The 25,040-nt window shown below is 36.6% G+C and overlaps 4 protein-coding genes and 2 non-coding genes across 7 annotated transcripts; 1 reads left to right on the forward strand and 5 right to left on the reverse strand.

Moving 5' to 3' along the window:
* Positions 1 to 1,711: 1,711 nt before the first annotated feature.
* Positions 1,712 to 2,385, reverse strand: LOC133862706 (uncharacterized). The gene is made up of 2 exons (XM_062298559.1): positions 2,015 to 2,385; positions 1,712 to 1,892 (listed from the first exon to the last, which is right to left on the reverse strand). Exons 1-2 carry the CDS (start codon positions 2,352 to 2,354, stop codon positions 1,876 to 1,878), a joined length of 357 nt encoding a protein of 118 aa, XP_062154543.1. The 5' UTR covers positions 2,355 to 2,385; the 3' UTR covers positions 1,712 to 1,875.
* Positions 1,712 to 13,469, reverse strand: LOC133862705 (uncharacterized). 2 transcript variants are annotated; one of them, XM_062298557.1, is made up of 2 exons: positions 13,090 to 13,469; positions 1,712 to 1,892 (listed from the first exon to the last, which is right to left on the reverse strand). In XM_062298557.1, exons 1-2 carry the CDS (start codon positions 13,427 to 13,429, stop codon positions 1,876 to 1,878), a joined length of 357 nt encoding a protein of 118 aa, XP_062154541.1. In that variant the 5' UTR covers positions 13,430 to 13,469; the 3' UTR covers positions 1,712 to 1,875. The 2 variants fall into 2 exon arrangements, with proteins under 2 accessions (XP_062154541.1, XP_062154540.1); XM_062298556.1 differs by lacking the exon at positions 1,712 to 1,892 and adding an exon at positions 12,788 to 12,967 and having other exon boundaries at positions 13,090 to 13,460.
* A 372-nt stretch (positions 13,470 to 13,841) lies between these two features.
* On the reverse strand, positions 13,842 to 14,519 carry LOC133862704 (uncharacterized). Its single transcript, XM_062298555.1, has one exon. It carries the CDS (start codon positions 14,442 to 14,444, stop codon positions 13,929 to 13,931), a length of 516 nt encoding a protein of 171 aa, XP_062154539.1. The 5' UTR covers positions 14,445 to 14,519; the 3' UTR covers positions 13,842 to 13,928.
* A 4,248-nt stretch (positions 14,520 to 18,767) lies between these two features.
* TRNAD-GUC (transfer RNA aspartic acid (anticodon GUC)) lies at positions 18,768 to 18,839 on the reverse strand. The gene has a single exon. It is a non-coding gene; the product is annotated as a tRNA-Asp (tRNA).
* A 1,534-nt stretch (positions 18,840 to 20,373) lies between these two features.
* Positions 20,374 to 20,445, forward strand: TRNAP-AGG (transfer RNA proline (anticodon AGG)). The gene has a single exon. It is a non-coding gene; the product is annotated as a tRNA-Pro (tRNA).
* Positions 20,446 to 20,517: 72 nt separating this feature from the next.
* LOC133862702 (rop guanine nucleotide exchange factor 5) lies at positions 20,518 to 24,177 on the reverse strand. The gene is made up of 7 exons (XM_062298554.1): positions 23,520 to 24,177; positions 23,212 to 23,328; positions 22,934 to 23,088; positions 22,412 to 22,486; positions 22,033 to 22,323; positions 21,441 to 21,797; positions 20,518 to 21,344 (listed from the first exon to the last, which is right to left on the reverse strand). Exons 1-7 carry the CDS (start codon positions 23,842 to 23,844, stop codon positions 20,853 to 20,855), a joined length of 1,812 nt encoding a protein of 603 aa, XP_062154538.1. The 5' UTR covers positions 23,845 to 24,177; the 3' UTR covers positions 20,518 to 20,852.
* Positions 24,178 to 25,040: the final 863 nt, after the last annotated feature.

Consider the following 25,040-nt stretch of genomic DNA (forward strand, 5'->3'; position numbering starts at 1 on the left):
AAATGCAAAATTTTAAAGACTAACCTACAATTTTAAAGGTCAAACTACAATTTTACTAAACATTTAACTGTGTTTTTTTAAAAATCACTTTTTCAAATCGTACATTTTAAAATCGTCATTTTTAAAGCGCACTTTTGAAATCACAAAATCAAACGAACTCTTGATGTCTCATCTAAGACTAGTAAAAAGACAAAAATAGTTTTTATTTTTTATTAATAAAATAAAAATTCGAAAAAAAAAAAATCAAACAAACAAACAAAAAACAAATCAAAACAAAACTGGAGCCACCCCACGTGTCACCCCCAAAAAAAGTTTGGGGTAGTCGGACCAACCCTAGATTGAGTATTTTTTTTATCTGTTGATTACCTACTTTTTTAACATTTTAAATTTTTTTTTATTTTTATTAAAAATATTTTTGTTCTTAAATGAGACATTGACACAATTGATAGATTGAAAAGATGTTAACAATAGGGTAATACTTTGAAGAGCATGTGTACTTATCCTTATAAGGTACTTAAAAAAAAAAAATATATATATATATATATATCTCTTCTTTTTTTATATACAAAATTACTAATAAAATAGTTTGTATTCAAGATTTGCTTAGTGAAGATGAAAAAAAATGAAGAAAACCAAATACAAAAAGAAAGGCGTACAAGCTTTTGTTTTGAAATCTTTTTTCACCCTTTTTTTTTTTTTTTTTTGATAGCGGATACTTCACTAGGACAACGATATTTTGTAGAGTGTTCATGATTACCTGGCCGTTCTTTAAGCCAATGAAGATACTAGTATCATCCAATTTACTTTAATCCTTCAAAAATGGGTTCATGAGTAGCTGACAGCAAGACGGTGAAGACATTAAAAAATCTACCCGCTGCCTCTCCCCTGTACCTCTAGGACCTTCTCCCCTGTTCCTCTAGGAGCTTCTCCCCTGTTCCACTAGAATCTATCTTGGTATCATCCAATTTACTTTAATCCTTCAGAAATGGGTTCATGAGCAGCTGACAGCAAGACGGTGAAGACATTAGAAAATCTACCCAGCTGCCTCTCCCCTGTTCCTCTAGAATCCTCTCCCCTGTTCCTCTAGAATCTATCTGATAATCTCTCTAAGACTAGCCTCGCTCTTTTCACACATTCGACCAAACAGTTTCCTCGAAACTATTGTCATACTGATCAACCTTACGACCACAAGTTGTACGTCATTCATTTTATTGCACATTACTATTTCCTCAATTTGTGCTCACTTGCACTTGCTATAATCGCTTGCTGCTTACGAGTAACAAAGTATTGTCATTCTGTTCTTCCACTATCATTCCTCTAATTTTTCTTTTGCAAATTTAGGTTATTGTTATTCTAGTCAACTATGCTAATTGTTGATACAGAACAATCGCCGCCCTGGACCCAATTTGGTATATGCAAAAACAAATGAGTAAAAGATGACTCGCCGAAGATACTGACGGGAACACTCTGATGCTTAAGTCAGTAAATAGGGACGGAACTAACATTTGAAATTTGGGAGGGCAAAACTAAAAAATAAATAAATAAATTGGGAGTAAAATTTTAATTTTTAAGGAATTATAATAATATTTTTTCCCCAAGCTATATTCCGACTAATTCAATTAAATAGATCAAACAATTCAATCACAACCAGTTAATTTCGTGTCGAATTTTCGAGTGGTGTAAAAAAATTTTACCCTCGTAACAATAAAGCAAGCACCAAACAACTTATTTATTTATAATTATTCAGGTGTCTGGGTGTCAGAGTGAACTGACTAGCTAGATTTCAAGCAGCTGCAATGATACAATCTAAGCATAATAGTACTAAACAGCAACTAATTCATAATAAGAGGCACCGTGACTCAGGAACTTCAGTCTTCAAGGCAACGTATAAGCTGCAAAACAGAGCAAGTAGTTTTTGGATGAGATGAAGTGGGTCATTGTCCACCTGTTAAAGGAGCAGGGGGGAAAAGCACAAGGAAAGGGTGAGTGAATGGTAATAACATGTAAAACTGACCTCCACACTTGAATCCCACTGGACGATCAGCAATATTGCAGCGTTTGGGAATGGTCACTGCAACCTCTGGCTTAGCTCCTGAGCTTCTAGCTGTATTAGAAAGCATAGCAGCACAAAGGCAGCTTGGGTTCTGGCCAATCTTTTTCACCTGACTGCAGCACCTGTCAGAAACTCCTGCATCCTCATCTTGCGCTGCTGATGCACAAGGAGCCAGCTTGAAAGCCTCCATGTCCGGAGAAGATTTCCCACATTCACCGTCCCCATAAACCCCATCAATCCCAGCAATGCCTAGAGTTATAAAAAGCACTAGAAAGCAAATGTTCTTCATTGGAACTTCCATTTCTCTGATGCGATACGCACACTTCAACTCCGCGGGCTTTATAGTGAAACAAGCAGCTCAAAAGTTGCTTCCTTGCACGCGAAACCAACAAGAGATAGTGGATGCAGCACTTTGCAGCACCTAATCCTTCAGATGATTACCTGGCCATTCTTTAAGACAATGAAGATAGTGGTGTCATCCAATTTACTTTAATTTTTGTACTTGCAAACGAACAAAATAAGAGCCTTTCATGTGCAGCTGACAGCAAAACGGGGAAGACATTCAAAAATCTATTCAGCTACCCCTCCACTCTTCCTCTAGAATCTACCGTGAAAAGCCTAATTATAAGATCATTGGGTTTGCTTAAATTCATATTCCAAAGATAAAATGAGCAGAAACTGAAAGCATTAACTAAGATAAAATGGCATTAGACATCCAAATAAGGCCTCCAATATTCAGAAAATACGAACTACTCTAGGGACAACGTTAGCGGGTAAAAGCGTACAAAACCATACAAACATTTAAGAGAAGTCCAACGGGGACCAAAACATATAAGAGAACCACGGCGCCGAAGGTAGCTGAGCTGCTGCAAGCCAAAGTGCCGAGCTTGATCTGGACCACATTAATTAACCAGAGCCAGAGTCAGGAACCCGCACCCGCAGAACGAGCCGATGCCCGAGACCAGCATGCCGATCCGGAGCACCGAGCGGTGGATTTGGCCACCCCGTAGTCCTTAAGGGCCAAAACCCAACAAAAAAATTTGAGGATTTGCCCATGGGATGGCTGAACCACCCCATGGGCCACAAGGGTGGTTCGGCCACCACCAAGCCGACCGGTCTGGGAGTGGCTGAACCACCCCCATGGCCCACGGGGGTGGTTCGGCCATCCCCAAAGGCAATAACCCATCAATTTTTTTTTTTTTTTTTTGCCATGGGGAGTGATTCGGTCACCCCAAACAGGCCAAGAGGGTTGCTAAGCCACCCCAGACCGGCAAAGGGGGTGGCTTAACCGCCCCTCTTCTTTTTTTTTCAATTTTTTTTTAAAGATTTTTTATTTATTTATTTATTTATTTATTTTTTAGTGTCACATGTCAACTTCAGCAGTTAACACTTGACGAGCCGTTAAATTTGAACGAAAAATCTTACAAAGGTTTCAAATGGGTTTTTATCCCTAATTCAGGTACCACCTATGATACGAAACAAAACTGAGGTACTAAATTTAAAAACGCTTAAAACTCAAAAACTAATGGATATTTAACCCAATTATTAATTAGCTAACTTTTGACAAAGCAGACTCTAATAGTCCGGTCTTTAGCCCAAAAATAAATAAATAATAATAATGAAAACAAAACAAAACAAAGAAGAAAGAAAGATAAAGGAAAAGGGAGGGAAATAAAGCAAGAAGGGAGGTAGTGTGTCGGGGTGGTAATTTGTGTCTTGGCCACCCCTGATGACCATGGCAGTGGTTTTGGCCATTTCAGGTTCTATGAAGGGTCTTTTAGTTTTTTGTTTGATAAAAAAATAAAAAATAATGTGAATTTTTTTTCTTTCTTTTCTTTTTTTGGAAAACATTGTTTATTCCTCTCCTTTTATAGAGGAATAGAAATTCATAAGGAAATAACTATTTATAGGAATAGTGTGCAATGAAACAAAAGAATAGCTATTCCTATTTTATGGAAATAGTGATTCCATTCTAATGACCTATTCAATAAAATAGTCAGACCCATAAATCTTAACTTGCTAATTTCGTATTGAGTTTATGAATAGTGTCAAAAATTGCTAATCCTAAAGGGAAGGTAGTTTGTAATTTGTATTTTTTGACAAATAATTTTTAAAATCTCACTTATTTGTTTCAAATTAAATAGTTGGGATTATAATATATTGGTATTTATTATCATCAAAATATGGTAATATACCAAAAGAGATTAATTACTAGTTAATTAGCATTTGTCAAATCACACTTCCAATCGTAAATTGAAGGAAAGAAAGGAAGAAGGCGGCGGGTTACCTAAGATTTTTAGTGAATGTTGTCTCTAAAGTGCAGTTAAAGATACTAAATTTTTTTTCTATAAAATAATTTACAAATTGATATAATAATTTATAACTTGTAAAATAATTAAGAATAAATTCAACTTATTAATTTTTATTAATTATTTTACTAATAATGAATTGGTTGAAGTCTCTGCGTTATCGTGAGCATTTTGGTGCACTTCGTGATTTGTTGAGCGTGTTCTCACCATTGTAGATTTTTCTTTTGCAAAAACGTTGAAACGTTCTCACAGACGGCGCCAAATTGTTGGTACAATTTCCGAATAGTGATGTGTCAGCTCCTTATTGGTTCTTCGAGGGCCCAGATACAAGAATCTGCAAAACAGCAAAGGCACGACTGGTGTTGGCAGGCGGAATCTCCTCCGATTACTATGTCAACAAAAGCTTTTATGAGAGTGAGTAAATGTGATTAGAGTTAGGTGATACCTATTTTTACCATCTTTTTATACCCCTTATTTGAATTAGTTGGCGTGTAAGAGGTTCCCAAATTTCTGAGATTATTGATCATCCGGTATGGGTGAATAGTAATTTGGTACGATATGAATAGTGACTAGGCATGGTGTTCAGACACCCGGTGTGGTGTACAGGGCTAGGTACTGCGCCTAATCTAATTTCTGACCTGATTTGACCACACAAAGTACTCAGGTTAATAAATACCGGAGATCCTAATAAATGCTAGAGATCTTACTTGCTGAACCCCTCATACTTGTCAGGTCAGGTGCACTTTCTATTGCATGTCTCAGTGACATTCCCGGCACAACCATCCGCTAGTACCGAGTCTCCAACTAGCTCAACAATCGGCAGTACGCTCCCATCAAAATGATTGGTTCACTTTCTAAGTGTGACCACACATATCCGAGCTATGTGCAACCAACCAGTTCACTCCCCACCCGACGAATCCGGTCGAGTTTAGTTTGACTCTGGGCTCACTTAGGCTTGGGGAATGATAATTCCACGACACACACACACACGCACACAGCATGTGTGTGATACTATAATCTATGAAAACATTTTAGACCTTATCATTAATTATAACTAGTATGCATGTCGGACAAAGTTTTCATTAAACAAAGTAATTTTTGGGCTGGACGACGACTGATCGACAGAGTTGAGAGAGAGCTAGAGAGAAAGGCATACCATGGTGGTCGAAGGAGAGGTGGCCGGCAACAGTGGTGGTGCACGAGAGAGAGAGAGAGAGAGAGAGAGAGAGAGAGTTTAAAGAGAGGGTATGGGGGGTGTGTGACACTGGACATTTCATCTGTCCCGCGGCACGCCCGTCTAGTCAACTTTTTTGACGTGTCTGTTCGACACGTCAAAAAATTGTTGACATGTTAAAATGACACGTCAAAACTTTCTCGACGTGTCAAATTGGCAGGTCTAAACTTTTTGACGTTTTTGATGTGCCAATTTGGCATGTCAATAAATTTGTGACATGTCAATTAATGTTAATTTTTTTGTAGCGAATGAGTGTACATTTTGGGTATGTTGCCATGAATGAGGAGATTGAGTCTCTTCATACGAGCCAGACATGGGATTTGGTGAAATTGTTAGAGGGCGCAAAGACTGTTAGGTTGAGGAGATCGTTGTATGGCTTGGAATAATCTCTGGGACAGTGGTACAATCATTTTGTGTATTGTGGGCAATTTTCATATGCTTCTTTTGTTTATTTGTTGCGCTATGTAGATGACATGCTTATTGCTTCTAAAAGCATGTTTGAGGTTAAGAGATTGAAATTTCTTTTGGGTCATGAGTTTGAAATGATGGATTTAGGTGGTGCGAAGAAAATCTTTGGGTTAGGCTTATTAAGCCGAACTACTTAAATCTTGGTGTCTTGTGTGATTGTGTTATTTTCTATTCTCATATTTTCTGCTTTATTAGGATCCCTAAAATTAGTTTTGTCACAACAACACAGTTTCTCATTATTAACAGCAAGAACTCAACAGTCCTTGGACAATTTTTTAGCACAGTAGTTAGCCAGAGGCGATGACCGGATTTTATGGTGCTTTCGAGCAGTTCCGACCATAATCTTTGTAGTTGAGTAAGCTTTTGCTTCACAGACTGATGTTTCTCTGCAAATTTTTAATCTGGAAATCCACTTGCAACATTTCCACCAAACTGATACATGCCCAATTTTTCAGACCATGTGTGAGGGAGAGGAGGGAGGTGAACAGCTGAGGAGAGAGACTCTTGAACAGCTGAACTCTCCTCTTTCTGTTTTAGAGAGAATGTTAGAAGGGAAAGAGTTAACGGGAGAGTAATTCTGTAAATCATATTAAAAACTCATGTGCTTCTCAGACACGTGGCAATTTATTAAGAAGGTTAGATGAAATTTCCTTCAAACCAATTTGAATGAAATTTTTGTCCATAATTAAACAGGTATGACCCATCAATTCTAACTCGCTAATATTGAGTTGAGTTCGTGTCAGATTCACTGATCGTGTTAAAAATTGTTAGCCATAAATATTGCATGAAGGGTTCGGATCATGTTAAGACATGAGTATAAGATTATATGGGTTAACCCTAACCCAATCTATTCAATTAAATTAATCAAACCCTCATACCTAACCTACTAATTCTGTGTTAAATTCGTATCAGATTCGTGATTTGTGTCAAAAATTGTCGGCCTTAATAAAATTCGGCAGCAAAATCCAAACAATTTCTTTATTATTTATTTTTCAGGTGTTTGGATGTCAGGCTGAACTGACTAGCTAGATTAAGCAGCAACAAGGATACAATCTAAGCACAATAGTATTAAACAGCAACTACTTCATCAGCAGAGGCACCGTGACTGAGGAACTTCAGTCTTCAGGGAACCGTATAAGCTGCAAAACAGAACAAATAGTTTTGAGATGAGATGAAATAGGCCATTGCATGTACCAGTTAAAGGAACAGAGGAGAAAAGCACAAGGAAAGGGTGAGTGAATGGCAATAATATATATGTAAAACTGACCTCCACACTTGTATCCCACTGGACGATTAGCAATATTGCAGCGTTTGAGAATGGTCGCTGCAACCTCTGGCTTAGCTCCGGCGCATCTAGCTGAATCAGAAAGCATAGCAGCACAAAGGCATCTTGGGTTCTGGGGAAATCTTTTTCACCTAACTGCAACACCTGTCAGAAACCCCATGAGCTCGTTTGGTAAACTGGTTTTTGTTTTTATTTTTTAGAACAAAAACAAAAAACCGTTTTCTGTTGTTTTTTTTGTTAAAAAAGTGTTTGGCAAACTGTTTTCAAAAATAGTTTTTGAAAACATAAAACAATGGTTAAGGCGTTTGGACAATTGTTTTTAAAACAGTTTTTACTTATGAAGAAAATAGAAAACTGTTTGGCATTTCCACATATTTTTTTGTTTTCAATTTTTTGTTTTATGAGGCTTCTTCCTTTTTTGTTACTTTTTTTTTTCTTAAAAAAATAATAATAATAAATAAAAACGTGTTAATCAAAGTGAGAATTTTGTAACCTTAAATAATTAGAGGGGTAGTTTATTGGAGACTATAGGACAATCATCAAAGTCTAATTATAATTTATAACCACAATATTCATACAACAGAGGTCTCCAAGTTTACCATACAATAGTACAAAAAATGAGACCATTACATGAACTGCGTGTCCTGGACCTACACTTTCTTGCTTCTCCTAAACCTGGTGATCATCCCGGCAAATATGGTCTTTTGAACTTTCATAAGTACATAATGTCTTCCTTCTAAATTGTGCATACTAACTACTAAGAGCCTGCTATGCCATATCCTGAGGCCCTGCAAACAAACAAAGACTCTAAATCAAAATAAAGATGTCTTAGATACAGATGAATAAGCGTTTACTTAAAAATAAGTAATAGCATAAGATAAATGCAAGTATTGATGAGCTGATTAGAGATTCACGTGTAAAGATAAGTAAAAGATGAAAAAAAAATTCAGAAGAAATCTTAACACCTAATACTAGTTATGTTGAATTTCATCCAGAATGGTGGGAAGCTTAAACTAGACCAATACATCACTTTAACACAACCAAGTTCAGCTCAAAATTGAAGCAAGGCAGTTCAAGATTACAGGAGGCAGAGGAGTTTACCTTTATAACAAGAACACAAACGGGCACTGATCAAAAGGTAGGTTAATGTACAATATAACAACCAAGAGATGCCATTTAAGAGTCCAGCTTACTAATGATCAGGAAAATGAAACCTTATGTTGACAAGAAAGATCCAGAAAGAACCAAGAGTTTACTGGAAAGGTGGCATTCATGGAGCACAGAAAATAGGCCCTGTTAGAGAGAAAAATCGCAGTTGTCTGTGGATGTCCGGAGGAAAAAAATATGAAAACATTATTAACACAACCCCATAGATCAAGAAAGCAATAGTTACTTACATATCAACTAAACATTTTTTTTTTTTTTTTTTTGTAATCTAAAATGACATGGTTATTCAGCTGTGACAGATCGATGTTACACAACTAACTTGATAGTGGTAAAGTGAAAAAAATAAAAAAATAAAAAAATGCATAAGGTAAGTAAAGGTCAAATGGAATGAGACTACACACGAAATCCTCTGCTCAAACCAAAGAGGAGGTAAAGCTGATGGTCACAAGCAATGGTAACCAGTAGGCAGTAACCACATCCATTTTTAAAGGGAGGACAAGACTTGAATTGAATCCGACGTTGGAAAAACGATTTTAGCAACTATAATCTAATATGTGGCTTTAAGGGCTGGTAAATAAATAGCTGGGAAGCTTCGAGATAAGAAATTGAAGGAGATTGGGCAGGTGATCGAGCAGGTTGTTGAGGGAGGTGTTGAATGTGAAGGTGAGTAGGTTGTTGAGGGAGTTGAAGGAGATTGGGAATGAAGCGTCAAGCGAGGATGGGAATGAATGAGAAAGGGGAGGGGAAAAAAGGAGGAAAAAAAAAAAAACGCACCTAATTTTTCGTTCCCAGGAGTCGAACGCCGGACCTGTTTCCCTTGGAGTTACTGTCCACTTAAAATCAAAACGCGTTTCCATTGTTTTCCACATAGTTTCGCAGATGAGAATTGTTTTCGGAAACAGGTATTTATTGTTCTCATATTTCGTGTTTCTTGAGTTTTTGTTTTCACCTGTTTTTTTGTTTCAAAACAGGTAGCCAAACGGTATGCCATGTGTTGAAATCGATTTTGTTGTAGGTTGCCAAACAGGCTCCGGCTTTGTGATACTGTGCCGCTGCTGCGCAGGGAACCAGCTTTGTAGCCTCCTTGTCAGGAGAAGATGTCCCACATTCACCAGCCCCATCAATCACAGCAATGCCTAGAGTAACGAAAAGCATTAGAAAGCAGATGCACTTCATTGGAACTTCCATTTCTCTGATGCGATGCTCACACTTCAACTCCCCGGGCTTTATAGTGAAACAAGCAGCTCAAAAGGTGCTTGCGAGCGCGCGAAGCCCTTAAGAGGTAGTGCGGCGGCCCAACATAACATCCCTATCGAGCACTTCAAATTTTTTTCACATTAAGTTAAATAATTTATTTTTATTATTTTATCTATTACTTTTAACAAATTTTATACACCAAACTCTTCAAATATTTATATATTTTCAACTAAACATTAATTTTTATTGATTTTAAGCAACTACGGCTAACAAATAAGGAGAGAGAAAAAGTGAAAAGTAAAGTGAAAGGAGAGAGAAATGATAAAATATTCAATAGCTCATGAAATTTGTGGGCCAAATTGGAAGTAAAATTCTGACAAAAGCCAAAATAGAGAAATTATAGAGAGTTTGTTGAAATAGATTTTTCTAAGTTTTTCACCAAATTTTTGTTAAAATTTTGAAATTCAGAGCTCACTAAGAATGCTCTAACTCCCGGCGCTCACTCTGCACTTGGGGTGAAAATACCACGATTACAGCCGGCATCCGTTATCCGCACGTATATAATATCCGTTAATCGTATATGCGGATGCGGATAGTGATTTTAGAGAATGCGGCCTTTATATATATTTAATTAAATTCACTAAAACAGCCTCGTTTTGGTGTTACAGTAAGTTTAAGACTTTTTTGTTATTTTAGGTTTTTTTTCATTATCATCTCAAATTCATACCTAAATCCATTTAATTTAATTTTTTATTTTTTTTTAGTAATCCAAATCTCGATTACTCTATAAAACAATGACAGATAATCGTAAATTGTGTAACAAGTAAAATCTTAATTTATTTAAGCTTGCATATAAATTTGTATAGTAATCTAAAATGTTCATTACCTTATATGCGGGTAGCAAATATTAACCGCACAGATGCGGTTGTGGATACCTAAAATTAATAATCGCATTATGCGGATATTGATAATAACCACCTATGCATTTTCACCCATTCTCTGCATTGACATTGTCCAATTCTTACCCGTAATATATATTGGGGCTTTGTAATATTTGATTGTTAATGTCCTTCTCAAACCGTTAATGGTGTGCGTTTGGCATTTCGATTTCGTAGATAAAATGTGCGATTTTAAACTAAACCGCAAAAAATGAATCGTTTAAGAATTGCATTTTTTTTTATATTGCAATTTTAAAGCGTAGAAAATCAACTTTTTCAAATCATAGGCATGATAGTGCTTTTTTAAAACCACAGAATTTTAGAGGCTAACCTACGATTTTAAATGTCAAACTACAATTTTGCTAAACATTTAACTGCGTTTTTTTAAAAATCTAATATGCAAATCGTACATTTTAAAATTGTTATTTTTAAAAGCGCACTTTTGAAATCGCAAACTCAAACAGATTCTTGATGTCCCACCGAAGACTAGTAAAAAGACAAAAATTGGCATTATTTTTTATTAATAATATAAAAAAATTCGAAAGAATAATAAAAAAACAAATAACAAAAACAAAAACAAAAAAACAAAAACAAAACAAAACAAATCAAAACAAAACTAAAGCCACCACAACTTGTCACCCCCAACAAACGTTTGGGGTGGTCGGACCAACTCTAGACTCTTAGTGTTTTTTTATCTGTTGATTACCTTCTTTTTTAACTTTTTTAATTTTTTATATATTTTTTTTTAATTTTTATTAAGAGTATTTTTGTCCTTAGGGTGACATTGACACAATTGATAGATTGAAAAGACGTTAACAATAGAGTGATACTTTGAAGAGTATGTGTACTTATCCTTATAAAGTATTAAAAAATATATCTTCTTTAATGATATACAAAATTACTAATAAAATAGTTTGTATTCAACATTTGCTTAGGGAAGATGAAAAAAATGAAGAAAAACAAATACAAAAAGAAAGGGGTACAAGCTTTTGTTTGAAATCTTTTTCCACTTTTTTTTTTTTTTTTTTTTTGATAGTGGATACAGCACTAGGACAACGATATTTTGTAGAGTGTTCATGATTACCTGGCCGTCCTTTAAGCCAACGAAGATACTGGTATCATACAATTATACTTTAATCCTTCAGAAATGGGTTCATGAGCAGCTGACTGCAAGACGGTGAAGACATTAAAAAATCTACCCAGCTGCCTCTCCCCTGTTCCTGTACAATCTTCTACCCTGTTCCTCTAGAATCTATCTGATATATCTCTCTAAAAGACTAGCCTCACTCTTTTCACCCATTCGACCAAACAGTTTCCTCGAAGCTATTGTCATACTAATCAACCTTACGACCTCAAGTTGTCATTGTATGTTCATTGAAAAATCTACCCACTGCCTCTCCCCTGTTTCTCTAGAATCTTCTCCTCTGTTCCTCTAGAATCTATCTGATATATCTATCTAAGACTGGCCTCACTCTTTACACGCATTCGACCAAACAGTTTCCTCGAAACTATTGTCATACTGATCACCTTACGACCAGAAGTTGTACGTCATTCATTTTATTTCACATGACTACTCCCTCAATTTGAGCTCACTTACTACAATCGCTTGCTTCTTACAAGTAACAAAGTATTGTCATACTATTCTTCCACTATCATTCCTCTAATTTTTCTTTTGCAAATTTAGGTTATTGTTATTCTAGTCAACTATGCTAATTGTTGATACAGAACAATCGCTACCCTGACCCAATTCGGTATACGCAAAAACAAAGGAGCAAAGGGTGACTCGCTCAAGATATTAACGGGAATACTATGAAGGTTAAGCCAGTAAATAAGAACAAAACTAACATTTGAAATTTGAGAGAGTAAAACCGAAAAAAATTAAATAAAATTAAAAAAATTGGGAGTAAAATTTTAATTTTTAAGGACTTGTAATAATATATATATATATATATATATATATATATTTTTAAAAAAAACGTTAGGGAAAACAAGGTAGCTTGGGGGGCAATGCCTCAAGCTATAATTCGCTAATTTAATTAAATGGATCAAACATTTCAATCATAACCTGCTAATTTCGTGTCGAGTTTACAAGCCTTTGTAAACAAAATTCACTTTCACCCTCATAACAGCAAAGCAAGCACCAAACAACTTATTTATTTATAATGATTCATGTGTCTGGATGTCAGAGTGAACTGACTAGCTAGATTTCAAGCAGCTGCAATGATACAATCTAAGCATAATAGTAGTAAAGAGCAACTACTTCATAATAAGAGGAACCGTGACTCAGGAACTTCAGTCTTCAAGGCAACGTATAAGCTGCAAAACAGAGCAAGTAGTTTTTGGATGAGATGAAGTGGGTTATTGTACACCTGTTAAAGGAGCAGGGGAGAAAAGCACAAGGAAAGGGTGAGTGAATGGTAATAACATGTAAAACTGACCTCCACACTTGAATCCCACAGGACGATCAGCAATATTGCAGCGTTTGGGAATGGTCACTGCAACCTCTGGCTTAGCTCCCGAGCTTTTAGCTGTATTAGAAAGCATAGCAGCACAAAGGCATGTTGGGTTCTGGCCAATCTTTTTCACCTGACTGCAGCACCTGTCAGAAACTCCAGCATTCTGATCTTGCGCTGCTGATGCACAGGGAGCCAGCTTGAAAGCCTCCATGTCCGGAGAAGATTTCCCACATTCACCGGCCCCATAAACCCCATCAATCCCAGCAATGGCTAGAGTTATAAAAAGCACTAGAAAGCAGATGTTCTTCATTGGAACTCCCATTTCTCTGATGCGATAAGCACACTTCAACTCCGCGGGCTTTATAGTGAAACAAGCAGCTCAAAAGTTGCTTGCTTCTTGCACGCGAAACCAACAAGAGATAGTGGATGCAGCACTAGGCCAATGGCATTTTGTTTATTGCAGCACCTAATCCTTCAGAAATGGGTTCATGATTACCTGGCCGTTCTTTAAGACAATGAAGATAGTGGCGTCATCCAATTTACTTTAATTTTTGTACTAGCAAACGAACAAAATAAGAGCCTTTCATGAGCAGCTGACAGCAAAACGGTGAAGACATTCAAAAATCTATTCAGCTACCCCTCCCCTGTTCCTCTAGAATCAAACGTGAAAAGCCTAATTATAAGATCATTGAGTTTGCTTAAATTCATATTCCAAAGATAAAACAAGCAGAAACTGAAAGCATTAACTAAGATAAAATGGCATTAGACATCCAAATAAGGCCTCCAATATTCAGAAAATACAAACAACTCTAGGGACAACATTAGCGACTAAAAGCGTACAAAACCATACAAACATATAAGAGAAGCCCAACAGGGACCAAAATAACGAGTGGAACCACAGCGCCCAAGGTAGCTGAGCTGCCGCAAGACAAAGTGCCGAGCTTGATCTGGACCACATTAACCAGAGCCAGAGTCAGGAACCCGCACCCGCAGAACGAGCCGACGCCCGAGACCAGCATGCCGATCCGGACCACCGAGCGGTTGATTTGGGCCAGGAACTCGACGGGTGGGCGGTAGGTTGGGCTCCTGGAGATCCGGATGGCCTGCTTGAGGCCCAGGGCGATGAGGCTGGAGAAGAGGAAGGAGCTGAAGGAGTACACGTGGAAGGCCACGAGGTTCTCGGCGATGGAGGAGCCGGGGATGCAGGTTTGGTCCACGACGAGGCTGTTGGAGGGGTCGGTGGGGCTCCAGGTCAGCCCGATGAAGACGGCTAGGGTGAAGAGCGAGTTCACGTTCACGATGCCGTCTAGGGCGGTGATGTGGATGCTGGTTGTCATTTTGGGAACGGGAGGTGATCGGAGAAGTTGGTAAAGTAGCAAATTATTAATTAGCTAACTTTTGACAAAGCAGACTCCAATAGTCCAGTCTTTAGCCCAAAAATAAATAAATTTAAAAAAAAATTAAAAAAAAAATTAAAAAAAAAATTAAAAAAAAAAAAGAAAAAAAAAAAAGAAGAAAGAAGAAAGGAAGATAAAGATAAAGATAAGGAAAAAGAAAAAGAAAAAGGGAGGTAGGGTGTGGGGTTGGTAATTTGTGCTGGTTGGGTGTAGATTATGTGAAGGTAAGGGTGGTAATTTGTGTCTTGGCCAACCTGATGAGCATGGTGGTGGCCTTGGCCATCCCGGGTTTTTTTTTATGGGTCTTTTAGATTTTTGTTTGACCAAAAAATAAAAAGTCATGTGAATTTTTTTTTCCATTTTTTGAAAAACATTGTTTATTTTTCTCATTTTATAGAAGAATAAATATTCATAGGTAATGGTGTTCAATTTTTTTTTTTCTATAAAATAATTATAGAAAAAAGCCTTATAAATGTCGATCATAATTCAACCCAATTAATAAAATAGTCAAACCCCTTAATCTTAACTTGTTAATTTCGGTTTTTTTTTTTTTTTTTTTTTTTTTTTTTTTTTTTTAACGAGCAAATATCATTAAACTCAATTCTGAGAACAAGTACAAATTGATCCCAATAAATAGGATCTAGGGACAAGAGCATTCCCTAAGAACAATGCTTCTAACACACATTGGCATCTCCTCCAACCAACAATTATCCACAAAATTATTAGAGGCTTCCTTAGCTAGATTGTTGTCTGCAGAATTACACTCTCTTGGAATAAAAGAAAACAAAACAGATCTGAAGCAACTCTTTTCTAGATGGATATTTTCAAGGAAGTGTCCAATCCGTGAGGAATAAGGAGACTCCGAGTTTATTTCATTTATAACCTTGGCTACATCACCTTCGAGGATGACATCAAAAAATCCAACCTCTTTACTGAACTGCAAAGCTAGCAATGCTGCCATTACTTCCGCCAGATTGGGGTCTGCTTTTACCTGCTTGGTGACACTCCTAGCACCCAGGAATAAACCATTATTATCTCTAGCAATAACCCCCAAACCAATCCATCCTCTCTTTATGTTGAAAGAGGCATCCCAGTTAATTTTTATTGTCCCCATTGGAGGAGGGAACCAGGAGGTGACTTTCTCTCTACTGCCTGAATTCTCTCCCAGTTGAGAACATCGCTCCTTTGTATTGCATTTTTTAAATTCTATCATAGACGATTTTGCTTCATCAAACACCACGTCTGGATGAGAGAACTTCCCTTCAAAGATCAGAGCATTCCTACGGAGCCAGATTTTTCTTGAAGTCACCGCCATTTGCTCCAATTCTTCCCTGCTCAGTCGGCCCATGCAACATTCAATAAGTTTCCTGAAAGTTGGTCCATCGCACGAGCACTTCTGGAAGCAGGATTTTGTTGTCCCCCACACATCCCTTGCTGCACCGCAAGACCAGATTGGATGAAAAGTTGACTCGGCTTCCAGTGTACAGCAAGGGCAAGATTTATCCTCCACAATTCTTTTGTGAAACAGGTTTTTCTTAGAGGGAAGTAAATCATGACATACCTTCCATAAAAAAATCTTCACAGTATTTGGGACTTCTAAACCCCATATTGTTTTCCACACCTCCGCCCCCTTTACATGTTAGAGCATTGGCCCCCTGCTTGATCTTGAATCTCTCTACCCAAGTGATATGCACTTCTAACCGTGAATTCTTCATTCTGGGTGCCCTTCCACAGCAATCGGTCTCTTGGCAAAACAGGACTAAGGGGAATGTTTATTATGACCTTAGCTTCTTCCTCCGAGAAAACAAACTTAATCAATGATGTATTCCACCATTTCATTTCAGGATCTATCAATTCAGCAACCATATCTTTCTTATCAAGGATTTTGGGAGGCGATTGAACTTCATATGTGGTGGGGGTTGGTAGCCACTTATCCCCCCACACCTTGATAGATTTTCCATCCCCTATTCTCCACTCCAACCCCTGCTTCAATAGCTCCCTTGCATTAAGAATGCTTCTCCATGCGAAAGAAGGCATTGTTCCTAACGGCGCCTCCAAAAAAAGTACCTTAGAGAAGTACTTGGCCTTTAGGATTTGAGCCGCCAAGGAAGAGGGATTTTGCAAGATCCTCTAGCCTTGTTTTGCTAACATAGCCTTATTAAAAATTACTAGGTCCCGAAAGCCGAGCCCCCCAATAGCTTTGGATCTTTCCATCTTTTCCCAACTCATCCAATGAATTTTGGAGGTTTGAGACACCAAAAATTCTGCATCAAATGGTTCAATTCTCTACAAAGTGAAATAGGAAGCTGAAACACCCCCATAGAATTTGCGAATGGTGTCAAAAATCGCTAATCCTAAAGGAAAGGTAGTTTGTAATTTGTATTTTTTGACAAATAATTTTTAAAATCTCAGTTATTTGTTTCAAATTAAATAGTTGGGATTATAATATATTGGTATTTATTATCATCAAAATATGGTAATATACCAAAAGATATTAATTACTAGTTAATTAGCTTTTGTCAAATCATACTTCCAATCCTAAATTAAAGGAAATAAAGGAAGAAGGCGGGTTACCTAAGATTTTTAGTGAATGTTGTCTCTAAAGTGCAGTTAAAGATAATATAATTTTTTCTATAAAATAATTTACAAATTAATATAATAATTTATAATTAAGAAAAAATTCAACTTATTAATTTTTATTAATTATTTTACTAATAATAAACTATCACATCAGTTTGTAAATTATTTTGTAAGAAAATTTGTAGTAGTCGCATTTTTCCATCTATATTTAAAATTTTCATATATAATAAACGTTAAATTAGTAAGAATAACAAATAATATTAATCGTGTGGAATCTCAATAATTAAATTTGAAAAAAAAAAAAAAAAAACAAACAAAGAATTGTTATACGATAATGCTTTACAAATTATAAAGGATTTTGATCAAAACGCAATGATATTCGTTAGGACAAGTCACGCGCATTTGTTCTTTGCGCGAAGAGTGCTTTTCGTACGCAGCACGCACATGTAGGATCGGGGAAATATTCTTTTAATTAAGAGTCACGTAACGTTTGGCGATAGTTACGGGCGAACCAACCTCTTTCTTTATCTTTTTTTCCTTTTTTTTTTTTTTACTTTTTCTTTTTTATAAATTTATCACTAAATCTGTAAAATTTACATGTGATTCCACAAATTCAATGATAAATTTACACATCTTTTATATGAAAATAGACAAGAAAAAAAATAAAAACAATTATTTCTTATTAAGATCATGTGTGGTGAGACTAAAGCATAAGACTTGTGTCTCCCTTTTGTTTCTCTGAAGATGATTTGACTTTTAAAATTACGATTGGATCAAAATTTAATACTGATTCATTCCAAATCTAACAATAATTTAAAAAATTACATCACTTTGAGAGAACAAAAGTCTACTTATAGCGTTAGTATGGACGGCCATGAATTTGCATACAAAAATACAAAAACACTTCATAAAAATTAGTTCTATAATTTTTTTTTTTTGACAAAAATTTCATACAAATCGGGTTATAGGAAATTTTCTACAATTTTTCTACAATCAGGCATGTGAAAAGCACATGTTGTTTTAATAACATGTACTTCTCACATATTTTTTTAATAGCATTAATAAAACAACATGTGCTTCTCACATACTCAAAAGACACATGTCAATCTTATATATGGGTTGTAGAAAATTTCTTACAAACCGATTTGTAAGAAATTTATGTCCATTTTTTTTTTGGACACCATAACTACTCAAACCATAATTTAGGTCCGCCCCTAGAGGTAGTACTATAACTTTTATAATAATTCAAGTAAAATTGATACTATAATTTTTTTTTTTCTCTATACAATTGATATGTTAAATTGTGATGGTGCAATAATGTAAAGCATTGTATGTGACGTTTTCAAATTGAGCCAGTTAAATATATGAAGTGGATGGTGGTAAATAAATTATTATTATGTGGCTCTTAAAGTAATCCTTAGGGCTTAGCAAAGTTAATATTAAAGTAATCCCTCTGGACTGGCCTGCGTGTGAAGTTCAGCAAGTAGCTCGAATGATAGGTAGGTCTCATACGGAGCGTTTTAGGAAAGACCCAACCCAACATGTGAAGCTTTGGACTTTGAAGCGTTCAATTGGAGCACTGGCTCATGAGGTGGCCCGAGACTCGAGTTGTGACGCGTAACGTCACGAGAAAAAAACATAGAGCGGGAATCAGAGTTAACGTGTGCAAAAATTAATATATATCGCCGTTGCCGGGGATCGAACCCGGGTCACCCGCGTGACAGGCGGGAATACTTACCACTATACTACAACGACCTTGTGTTGAGTAGGCAATGTTCTTTATTTGAAATATTAGGCATTCGAGGAGCCTCCACTTTACTCTCACAATTACTACTGAAGGGAGGATTGACTGTCAAAACTCTTTCACAGAATTCCAACAATTTATCCTTCCCATTAGAAAAAGAACATGAATTTAAGCACTCCTCATCATGTTTATGAGCCGTACTAACGCCAGCCCAACATTGGATTTTTTACTCTGATATATATATATATATATATATATATACACACACAAAGGAAAGCAAAGCTCGTAATATGCTGAAAAATTATATTTCACAAACTTTTTGCACAACTTCCATATAATTAAGACATATCGGTAGGATTCATGTATGATGAAACTCACGTGTATGAGTTTCACTAATGTGTTTTGGTTGCGTAAAAGGAGTTGTACAAGAATCACCCCCCTAATGTACTATCAGCCTACTCGAATCGTAATGCAGGAAATTCGAATACACTTTTTTAAAACAAAGTTCGATTCAAGAGCTACCAAAGGTATAATGACAAAAAGCCAGTGAGAAGGAATTAATGAACATAAGAGTAATTATCTCCTTAACATTATGCCCATAAAGACTCAAATCTAAATCTAATATACCCTGATCCCCCTCATAAAATCACATGGGACTAAGCCCCTTGCCACTAAACCAACCCCTCTAGTGGTCTACCCGGGTCATTCATAATGTAGGTTCCATTTCTCTAGTGCTATTACTGGTACTTAGAGGCTAGAGCAATTCATGTGACCTTGGCTACATTCATCAAAAATTTTAATTAGCCAATAACACATGTTCATTTAAGCTCACTCATAATTTTCAACAAACTCATCCTTTCATAGATAGCCTCTCACTCACAAGTATACCCCGTACCTCAAGCATAAGGTGCGCTTCAATGAGGAAAAACATGGGAGATACTACACTAGAAAGGAGAATCATGCAGCTGGAAAAGATGGGAGTAGTTGGGAGAATGTTATTATAAAAGGTAACCCACAACCGAGTAAATAAAACATTTGATCTCTTCTCAAAACTTTATCATGTTTATTTTTGAATTGTTCTATAAATACTTATTGACTTAAGCATTGGAGTCATCTTCCGCCAACCCACACGGACAAGCTCATTTGATTAGATTTTTCCTCTTTAGCACGTGCTTCTTAGACGTATTTCGCATTTAATAAATCTCCAATCGTAAATCTAATTTCATTAACGTCGTAATTAATTTATTTCTGCAATCACTCCGAAGTCAAAATAAAATGAGAAGAGTTGCAGTAAGCCAATAACGACTATAAAACATTTTTCACATCTTATGGACATTAAATTAACTCTAATTAGCTGGGTTAAAGTTCAGTTAAGTTGAATCTTGCCACCTCTCTTTTTTTAAGCAGCTTCTTTTTGCATCAAGTTTTATAGTTTAGCAGTGTTTATTGCTGTGCTTGCTACACTAGAAAACCTGCGTTAGATTTAACTGTAGATTTAGAGGTAAATGTTTATAATAGCCTAACTAGAGTTTGGAGCATCAAAAAGGGCATTTGGTCTAGTGGTATGATTCTCGCTTAGGGTGCGAGAGGTCCCGAGTTCAATTCTCGGAATGCCCCCATCCAAAGTTTTTCAGTTGGCTTCCCCAAATGGGATCAGTCGGCACACATCTTCAAAAGCAAATCTTGAACTTCTTAGACAATAAGTTTTTCTGTTATATCACATTTTTTTAACTCAATTGTTTTCTTTGAAAAAACTTCAAATACTTCAACAAACAGAATCTCAGCGGTCGTGGTGCAAATTGGTTGACTTTTCCAAATGGGAATCAGTCGACACTCATCTTCAAAAGCAAATCTTGACAAATACATTAATGCCCCCAACTCAATAACTAACAAAGAATTGGTTAGACCAGAAGGTTTTCTATGATGAACTTCTGTAGTTCTCTAATTACATCACATTCTTTTTCCCCATTGTTTCCCTGAAAAACATCATGGGAACACTGTAACAGTCTAACAGACAATAGGTCTCAGCGATCCTGGCGCAATTTGGTCCCATTTTGGTTGGCTGATGACTCTTTTTGAGGTGCCAAACCTTCTGTGCCGCTTTGCTTTGGAGCTGAAGCTAAAGCTTCAGTTGGGTTGCCGCAGATCCTAGACTTTGTCTCCACGCCAAGATAATTTGTCAAGACTCTTTTCACCCCAAGTCCACGACGGTGAGGCTTGCTATGGTTGTTGATGAGAAAAGGGGTTCTCTCTCCCCTGGCAGGGCTAATTAGAGGCGCAGGTGAAAAGCTTGGAGTGGAAAAAGTTGTTCTGTATGGAGTGCTCGAGTCAGGCACCGAGAAAGGGATGGAGACTGTCTTGTGAGCAATTACACTGACTGTGGGAGCCGATGACATTCTATCTGAATGTTTAGTCAAGTCATCCACGTATAGTAAATCATCTATACGAGCCACAATATTGAATGCCAAGCTCTCCAAAACTCTTGAATAGCTCTCAAGAATGGATTTTCCAACATCCTGAAAGTTCGAAAACACAAAAGTTCTATTTAAGAAATAGGGGGGAAATTGCATTTAGAGGAACAAGTTGATCCTAAAGTACTATAGAATTCGAACCTTGTTGCACTGGATCTTGCTGGTGTCAAGAGTAGTTTGTGTTAGACCAGGGAAGCGCTGCTTCAAGCAAAGCAAGAGGCTCTCAGCTTTTTCTGCCAGCAGTTCCCTCTTATCTCCATCAACCATTAGGTCCTTGACCACTTCCCATGAGGACTTTGTAGTGGAACGGTTCGGATTAGGTGGGATTCTAGAATGAGCTCTTCGACGCCATACATATATTGAGGCTTCAACACGGTTGGCAATCTCCAGAGCAACATGTTCCGAGGATAAGTCGAGGCAGTCAAGTAGGCACTCTGCAGAGAATTGATCTGATGTGATGTAACGGTAAATAACATCCCCGAGGCAGGCTCTCCCATTCTGAAGCAAATTAACAGAAGTTCAATATCAGGTAACTTTGGACGATGATCATTTAAAAGCTGAAGAAATAATAATGAATCATATAGTGAAAACATCAAGTATTATGTTTTTCTTCTAGAGTTTACAGCATAAAATGAATTGTTCCAAGCATAAAGAAGGTCCATCTATAACCTGCAATGCAGATACCAATTAAATACAATTCATAAATGTAACCTGCTATGCAGGATTTTCAAACCTTTGGAAGAGCTTCCAAGTATGACTGAGGGACTTCCATTTCTGCTAAAGCTATGCTATTTATGGCCATTGAGGCTTTTAATATTTGATTTGCACATTCGCGTGTGTGATTCAACTGTTTTCTTGAATTTTCGCCAAGACCGCCAGGAGCAACACGGGGTACAGGTAACCACCACTTCTCCTCTTGCCTTTGCATTGTTTTGCGAAAAGAGGCAGAGCCATCTGCATCTGGGGCTACAACACCTTGATCAACATACCAAAATTCCGTATTGATGAAGGTATCTAATATTTCCTGTCACAAAGAAAAATGCCTAACAAATTCAGAATGACTTCTAAAATAGAAAATAATATAATATGAAACCAGCAAGATTGAACCTTACAAGAAGCATGTTGTCTAGTTTACACAGAGCTGGGAGATTGATAAAAATATCAGATCTCGGCCTGCAAGTCATGACCTGCATAATGCACAAGAATCAAACAAGAAAGACTTAATTCAGTGCCCAATTACATACCTCCTTCTTTCATTCATATTCCTTTTGAGGTCTTCCCCACATTTATTTTTGCTAATCATACTAATGGCTGCAGTAATTATCATAAATAGAAATTTCGACCAGTTTAAGTTTTCAGCCAATTTCTATCACGTTTTGACCAAAAATAAACTCACTTCTAATTAAAGATCGACAATGATATGGGAAGACTAAATTGAGAAGTAGCATCTTAAGGTAATGAACTTATTTAAAATGTTCAAGCTTACTTCCACAGGTTTAAATAGTGGAAAATTTATGAATCAAACATTTGTTTGTTCTTCCGGCAACCAAACAGGATTTCACTGATTAAGTTCAATATCTAAATAACTACTTAGTTCAGAACTTAAAAAAAAAAAGGACTATTATTTGCACTACCTCAAGCTTACTTCCATCGGGAAATGTTTGCCAAGTGGGAATCAATTCAACAATGTGATCACTGACGCAAAGTAGCCACTCCATCTCTCTTCGCCACATTGATTTCTTCTCAATAGGCAAGGGTTCTAATCTCCATAGTTGACCAAAAATGGTAGCTACATAATGTACACAGAGAAAAAAATGACAAAAAGAGCGATGTTATAAGTAACTGAGACCAAAGGATAATTCCACCAAACACTAAACTCAGAGCGAGAGAGAGAGAGAGAGAGAGAGCATACCACAGAGATTGGTAATGGCATTTGAGATAGCTAAAGCCGTGCAGACCCCTTTCCCTGACCCTGACATGTCTTCACCAAGCAACAATTTTGAAAACCTTTCCTTCATCATATCTATATCTGTTTGTTTTAACATTATTTACAAAAGATAGTTAGATAACAAAAAGAGATGGGCATAATTACAATGGAGATTTTCTCTTTCTCAGGTCTTTTCTTTAAAAAAATAATAATAATAATAAATAAGTAACATCCAAAGTTTGAAATTTACCAACTTTTCTTACATTTTCTTTGAAACCAAACATATAACAAACCTGAATTTTTGGAGTCCATTTTCTTCAATTTAGAATCAGCCAAATGGGTTTGTTTCTGTTCAGCTTGAACCACATCAGAAACCGCCGAACCTTTGCTCACTTGAGCCTTGCGAATAGGCCAACCCAACGGAGGCGGGGAAGAAGACCCTTTTGCTTTGACTTCCTCACTCGAGGTCTCGGTGCTCGATCTGCAAGAACCGCTGCTCTCTCTAGACTCAGTGCTCGAATCGGTGTGCGACTCGGCTCTAACCCCATTTCCACCAAAAGATCCAGACCCATCTTTTCTCTTTTGAAGATTTCCGCTCTTCTTTACTAAAGTTTCCATCCCAACCTTTCTCGAACAGCAAAGTTTTCGAAACCCAAAAGCGAAGTCAAGGAAATAAGCCAGTGCTGGTTCTATAGTCCAACGAGCACAAGCATGATTTTTGGTGATGGGTGTGAGAACAGAGTAGGAAAATGGAAAAACTCAGAGGGGTTTGTGAGTTGGGTTAGGCTGAACCATGATTGCTGCTAGCTAGGCCTGCGACTGTGAGGAAGATGATGGAGGGGGTTGGGCTTTATTGGATTTGGTTCTCAAAATTTGATTTTCAAAGCTTAAAGGGTCACTGCCAGATTACCACATGCCAAGCTAACGTCTCTCTCTCTTTTTCTCCCTCTCACTCTCACACACTGAGTACGTACTACGTTCAAATTTATAATTAAATAACGCTACCTGTGGCTGTGGACTGACGGTGGCGTCCACACCACCACTGATTCTGAGTTTACTTTTTCACCCTCTATGCCTTGGAGGCCTGAAATGTTTGTTTAACTAATTAACTTCTTTTTACACCTATTTTGGACCGACTTAATATATTTTAAATATTTTTTTTATTAGTTATTTAAAATACGCGGTCTGAAATATTGTAAAATAAATGAATGCAAAAATTGTAAAAATAATTTTGAGCATTTTATGTTTTGGGTTCAATTTTTCCTTTTTTCTAAGAATGAATTCTTGCAAGAAGAATATATTATGAGAATGTGGGAACCACGGGGAGGAAAATGTGGAAATAAATGGAAATGGGTGGGTTAGGTTCGGTGGGCATGTGATGGATTTTAAGAAGGATTGAATTTTTTGGTTTGCATGTGCTCTTTCCAACCCGTTGTATAAATGAGTGCTGGGTTTTTTTCTTTCTGGGTTATCAATGAGTGGGGTTGATACTTTACAGGCAATGAAAAAAAAAAAAAAAAAAATGTGAGTTTTAGTAGTAGTGAATGCAGCTTCTGATTTTGGATACACAATCCAACCCAATTGCTGTTAAATGTGTTAGTTTGATTTGCTCTATTTTATTATAAATATTTGTCATTTATCTGTTTTAACGTATTATTATATAAATGATTAAATTTATCATTTTGTAGTAATTTAAAATTTTGAAATAAGTAGGTATTTATTATAGTGTCAGATTAAAGCTAAGAAATTCAAACCTTAACTCTACAAATCATCGTAATAAAGTATTAATTAATTGATTGAATTCATATTTTATT

Source organism: Alnus glutinosa, chromosome 3 (genome assembly GCF_958979055.1).
Source record: "Alnus glutinosa chromosome 3, dhAlnGlut1.1, whole genome shotgun sequence".
NCBI classification, from domain to species: domain Eukaryota; kingdom Viridiplantae; phylum Streptophyta; class Magnoliopsida; order Fagales; family Betulaceae; genus Alnus; species Alnus glutinosa.